The 6,000-nt window shown below is 35.7% G+C and overlaps 1 protein-coding gene across 2 annotated transcripts in view; it reads left to right on the top strand.

The window, feature by feature from the left end:
- Positions 1 to 278: 278 nt before the first annotated feature.
- TOX2 (TOX high mobility group box family member 2) overlaps positions 279 to 6,000 on the top strand; it is a 115,054-nt gene continuing 109,332 nt past the window's right edge. The window contains exon 1 of one of the 2 annotated variants that reach the window (XM_063455740.1): positions 279 to 918. In XM_063455740.1, the coding sequence (XP_063311810.1) occupies positions 820 to 918 (99 nt within the window). In that variant the 5' untranslated portion in view covers positions 279 to 819. Of the gene's footprint in view, positions 919 to 1,943; positions 2,310 to 6,000 lie in introns of those variants that run through there. The other variant, XM_063455742.1, reaches the window with a different exon arrangement.

The raw sequence follows: 6,000 nt of genomic DNA, 5'->3' as shown, positions 1-6,000 counted from the left end.
CAGAGAGGTTAGAAATAAACAAGGGGCAGAAAGAGTGGAGGGAAAGAGAGAGGGGGATGGAGAGAATGTTGAAAAAGAGGGGGCGAATTAGAGAAAGGGGGAGTGGAAGGGATGTAAAGGGAGGGCGAGGGGAGAAGCAGAGGGATAAAAATGAATAAAAGAGGAGGGAAAAAGAGGGATGGAGAAAGAGGGGCAAATTAAAGAAAGGGGGAAGAGAGAAAGTGGGAGACGGGAAAGAAAGAATGCATCATAGAGAGAGGAGGGAAAGAAAGAATTAGGTGTATAGTAGCTAAAGAAAGAGATGGTAGAGAAAACTGTACAGAGAATGAAGGAAGAGGGTGGTAAATGATAAATAGCAGAGATGGAAAAAGCATGAGAGAGAGAGAAAGAGTAGAGACCACAGAACGGATGTTTGAGAGAAGGGGAATAAATGATGCCCAACCCCCCCCCACCCCCCTCTCTCCCTCCTCTCTCCTCTCCCCTCTCTCACTCTCTGCTCTCCCCCCTCTCTCAGTCTCTCTCTCTTCTCTCCCCCCTCTCTCACTCCCTCTCTCTCTCTCCGTCTTGTTGTTTCAAACAATAGACACAGACTCCCTCCCTCTATCACACACACACACACTCAGCAAGAGGCAGCACAGCTACACAGGAGCCCTGAGAAGAGAATTTAAAAAAAAAAAAAACATTACAAAAAAAAATTCCAACAACAACAAAAAAATTCAAACCAACAAATATAAAACAACAACAACAAAAATCTATATATCCAAAACCAACACCACCTTACACCTCAAGCCGTTTTAATGCCCCACCGGCCGCCTTGTGATGGACGTTAGGTTCTACCCTCCTGCCCCCAGCAGCGTGGGCACCTTATCCGCAGACCCCACCTGCCTCAGCCCCCTGGACTTTTACCACTGCAACAAGGTACAGTCTTAACCCTTTCTGGGACTGCTGCTTCACCCCATGTTCTCTGCTTTCTGTGCCTGGGCAAGAAGGGGTTAAGGCCAGTCAATGGGAGAAGGGTAGAGGTGATGGTGGGGGTGTGGGAAGGGGGGATGCACAAACTTTGGTGTGACAGTATTGTATGGGATGGATGGATGTTGCATGGAATATTAATGTTTGCAGAGTGTCACTTTTCTGCTATTACCCCTGTGTTAAAAGAGGTATCCAGTAAAGAAGTTATTTTCAATCCTGTACCATGCTAGTTTGGGTGCCAAGGTGCCAATCCACTTGTTTTCTCTGATCACCTGGCAGGAGGGTTTGGATAGTTACTAAGTAGCATCTGACAAAGAATTTCTGAAATGACTGTGAAATACAAGCTCTGTAATATTTAACACTGATGATCAGGGTAACAGTCTGGTTGGGAGTATGGCTTTAGATTATTTAATAACTAACTACCTTTATCCCTTATAACTCCCATAGATTGTAAACCTTTTTTTCAATTTCCTATGAACAAGCATCACATTGCTGGGCTTTGTTTTATTTCCCTCTTTAAAAAAAATAAAAAAAAAAATATTGTGTCTTTACTATGGGATGGGAAGAGCACTGAACAGCAGGGCAGGAATGCTGACAAGGGTTAGATCTATAATCTGACAGTATTGAACAGGTAGACCTTTTAATTTGCACAGGGGTGTACATGCACACTCCTACAGCCATTCAAAGGCTTATTTATTGAATGGCTCAGCCTCTTAGATAGTAGTTTACAGGTCTCTAAGGGAAGGTGTGTTTATCTAGCATCACCTGAGTCCCTGCACAGTCCAGTGTGACATTCCTGATGGGATAGAAACACCTTACAACTTAACTTAATTTGTCTCTGCTATTGGCTACACTGTATCAACTGTCCTTCCCAGTCCAAAAAAAAAAAATCATCCCCAGCCCAATCCCCCCCACCAACCCATTTCTGTTACACCCACCCTCCTTTTTCAGGCCATTACAAATAAATGATTATAGAATCACACTTTCATTCCCATTGAAATGTGCCTTTGTTTTAACCCTTCATTTCCTTTAACAAGTTCCAAAAAAAGAGGGGTGGAAAATTTGACATTTAGTTGTTATTAACCCTTTGTTGCTAGCTGTGATTGATTTTGCTATATGGAGCAAGAACATATTTTTTTTTTCTGTAATGAAGCAACCAAACATCATTGTATAGCTGCATACAGGAAAACCCCCCATGCCATTTGCAGCATCAGGCTCTTAGAGTAAACTTGCTCTGTGCATGGTAAGACGTGTCTTTGAGAGGGGCTCTAGAAAATATAGAACAATCTGCATCTCAATCATTCAAAACAATGTTTCGGATATTAGACAAATACCTAAGGGTAAGTACACGGAGAAATGTTTGTATTTTATATTTTAATTAAGGCTTTCAAGCTAATTGCAATATTCTAAGTGAGGAAGGCTTATGAATTGAGTCTCAGATTTTACATATTAAGCGAGGCTATATTATAGCAGGTGCATTATTGAAAAACGTACTGTGTTAGTGTTTGATTATATATTTTAACGCTGTTGTGTATCTAGTAGCTTAGATGTCGTATGTAGTAACCATTGTCCCATGGCTAATATGACTTTGTGGAATTAGTGTTGTAACCTAGAGGCTTCATCTTTAGAGAGCCCTAGGGTGCTTTGTGTGTCCTCTCCCACCACACGTAGCATTGAATGAGTTAAATATTTATATGAATGTCATTATTTCTGTCCAATATTGCGTTTTACAAGTTTTCGCTGTTGATCCACTAAATCGAGGAACAATAATATGCATTGAATGCTTTGCTTATTAATTACACCCACTCATTTTTTTTTTTTGGACTTATCTTGTGGGAAAGGGGTCTCGCTGCGTGACCTTTCTTAGACTTTTACACTTATCAATATCTGTCGTTGCATCTTCACTTAGGACACAAAACGGTTTATGCACTAGTGACTTGTGGGGTAAGTTGATAACCGACAAAATTTAGGCCAAAATTGTAAAATTGGGAAAAAAAATACGAAACTCAGAAAAATCATACTATGAATAATTGCTCCGCATGGAAATTTTTTAAATTTCATTTTTATTGCTGCATTGTTTGCGAACATCCTAAAGCAGTTTAAGTCTGGTTCCTTGCGCTTTTTCCTCTTGATTCTGTCTTTTTTACGATTTGATATTGTTAATACTGAGTTATGATTATCTATGTGTATGTAACATTGAGCTGTGTATTTTCATTGATGGCAAAATCCCATTTATGTGGAATAATGATCAGTGGATTGTCAGAGATTATTGGGCTAGACGAATGTCCTGTTATACTATGTTAACAGGAATGTATCAGAAGAAAAGTTTAAGTAAAAGAACAGGTGAAGAACAGATAGTTGTTTTTATTTTTGTGGTTCAAAAAATATTTTAATGTGGAAATGTGCTGGTATGATCTATCTATCTATCTATCTATCTATCTACTTGTGCTCACACACAAAAATACAAATATATTTGCATCTATGTATATTTGTGTAACTATAGACAGCAAATAGATCTATATGTACAAACATATATAGATGTCATGTTTATATTTGAGTAATTTCAAGAGTGCTCTTAGGGATCTATATATGTTTATTAAATATTCTCTGTAAGTGTGCGTGTTTATGTAAACAGTTGCCCAAATACATGTGTGTGTCTTTCTGTGTGTGTGTGTGTGTGTGTGTGTGTATGTATGTATGTATAGATATTTTTTTTCCACACATATATATATATTTATATATATATATATATGATATATATATTTTTTTATATATATATATAATTTCCAATGCTTTCATATAGTATAAATTCTAAGAATTCTTACTATATATATATATATACACACACACACACACACATATATATATATATAGATTTTATATATATATATATATATATATATATATATAGTCATAATGCTACCAATGGCAAGTGAGCTGTTGTCTGTGTATAACATTTAACTTATATTGATTAAATATTAGAAGGCAAATTATGTAAAATGAGTGTTATTTTGGAGAGGTTTATCTTCCAACTAATTCTCAACCTTTTCAGCAATGCATTACTGGCACTGAAAGGGTTAAGAAAGGCGCCAAAAGCACACTTCTGTAATATGTTCCATAACAGAGTAGTATCAGGTATAGCTGGTTGGATGCCAGGCTAAAACTTGCAGTTAGGATAGGGAGCCTGTCTATGCCAATCTAAGTGGCCTCACCTATTACAGGCCTCTGCCCACAAAAGAGTTAGTGTAAACATGGTACTTGGTGATATGCTCAGTGCTACACAGTGTTAGTTAGGTGCCCAGGAGATATAACGGGTCCTGTTTATAAAACAAGCAAGTTAGCAGCGTACTAGAGAAGCCTTCATTGCAAACCTGGTGTTAGCACAGCAATTATAATATATTTTTCTGTTTCTGTTAAAATGTGCATACTTGATATGTATACATTAATCTGGAAAGTGAAAGGATTTTTTTTTCCATTTGTGCATACAGCTGTGTCATATCTATTATACATGATAGGCATGAGGGTAAAAAATAGCTGACATTTTCTGTCATGTAGATCATGTGTGTTTTAATATATGTATATATAAATATACATGTTTTCATTTTAATTCATTTTTTAGCATTTTTAAATATTTTATCTCTCAGTTACGGAATAAGTATGATTCATGCAATGTTCAAATCTGAAACAGGTACAACATTAAAAATAATGAGGTTTATCTATATATTAAGAATGTACTAGATGTTGTGATTTTGTCCCCCACTCACTAAGCGCAAACCTGATTGACAGGTCTGATTTTCAAGAGGCTGTGCAGCAGCGATATCGTTTTAATAACACCAGCTTGAAATAGGGCACACATTTTGATTATCTTATTTGTTGAACCGCCTGTAATATTTACACTAATGTAAACATTTGTAGTTTTCAGTTAGAAATAGATTTAAAAACACTTACCGGCCCTTTATTTGGACTGACAGTAAACTTCATTCAGAATTCAGTGCTAGCACTTTGCATTGATTCTACAACTTGGAGACGGATGCTTTATAGACCTGAAAGGGTTAATGTTGGCCTACATGGAGGGGGGTTGGGATATCCAGCAGCTAATATATGTAGTTAATATGTACTCATTTTTTATTTATTTTTTAGAAATAAAACTAATGTGGAAATAAAATACTTAGCCCTAAAAGACATTTTCAGATGTTTATGCTATACCAATAACAATAATAAAAAGTATACAAACAAAACATTTAAAGTGGATAAAACCATAATAATGCTCCAAATATTTGTAAAACCGTTTTCAGTTTAATAATTTTTAAAACACTCGTATTTTTTTTTTTAAAGTAAAATGTTAAGATAAAAACAAAGACAATTTTGACTATATTTGTATATATATATATATATATATATATATATATATATATATATATATATATATATATATAAAACGGTACACTTTGTTTATATAAATATGCATGTATAATATATATAGAATGTAAAGGTCATAAAAGTTGTGGTCAGAATAAAAAATGTTGAGCAAGTGCTCTAATGTATGAGGTACAGTTTTTAATGTGTTCGTATGCTTCATCAGCACTTTAAAATATACATTAGAAACCATAATTAATCATAGCAATCTAAGAAACCTAATATGTTTTCTGCATTCCCAGAATGCACTGCAATGATATGAAGACAAGCACACACATTTTTAGATTTCACCCACATATGTGTGTATATGTGGGCATTTATTTACCCAGTGCTAATCATTGTGCTGAAGCACACCAACTTGTTTTATGATGCAAATTTCAAGCTCTGTGCAGAAGTCTGGTATGTGAAAATAGAATAATAGTTGCATACACCCAAAATAGCACGCTATATCAATACAGTGTAACATATATCGCAACATCAGTTCTAAATATTACCACTTGGTGTCACTGTGGCCCCTGATTCAATAGGTCAGAGATAAGAAAAGCGAAATTGGTTTGTCTGTTAGATTAAGTCGAAAAATTAAACCTTGTGTTCAACATTCTGCTTTTTTGATGT

Source organism: Pelobates fuscus, chromosome 5 (genome assembly GCF_036172605.1).
Source record: "Pelobates fuscus isolate aPelFus1 chromosome 5, aPelFus1.pri, whole genome shotgun sequence".
Classification (NCBI taxonomy): Eukaryota; Metazoa; Chordata; class Amphibia; order Anura; family Pelobatidae; genus Pelobates; species Pelobates fuscus.
Note: the sequence above shows the minus strand (reverse complement) of the source record. Positions and strands in the feature narration are given on the sequence as shown.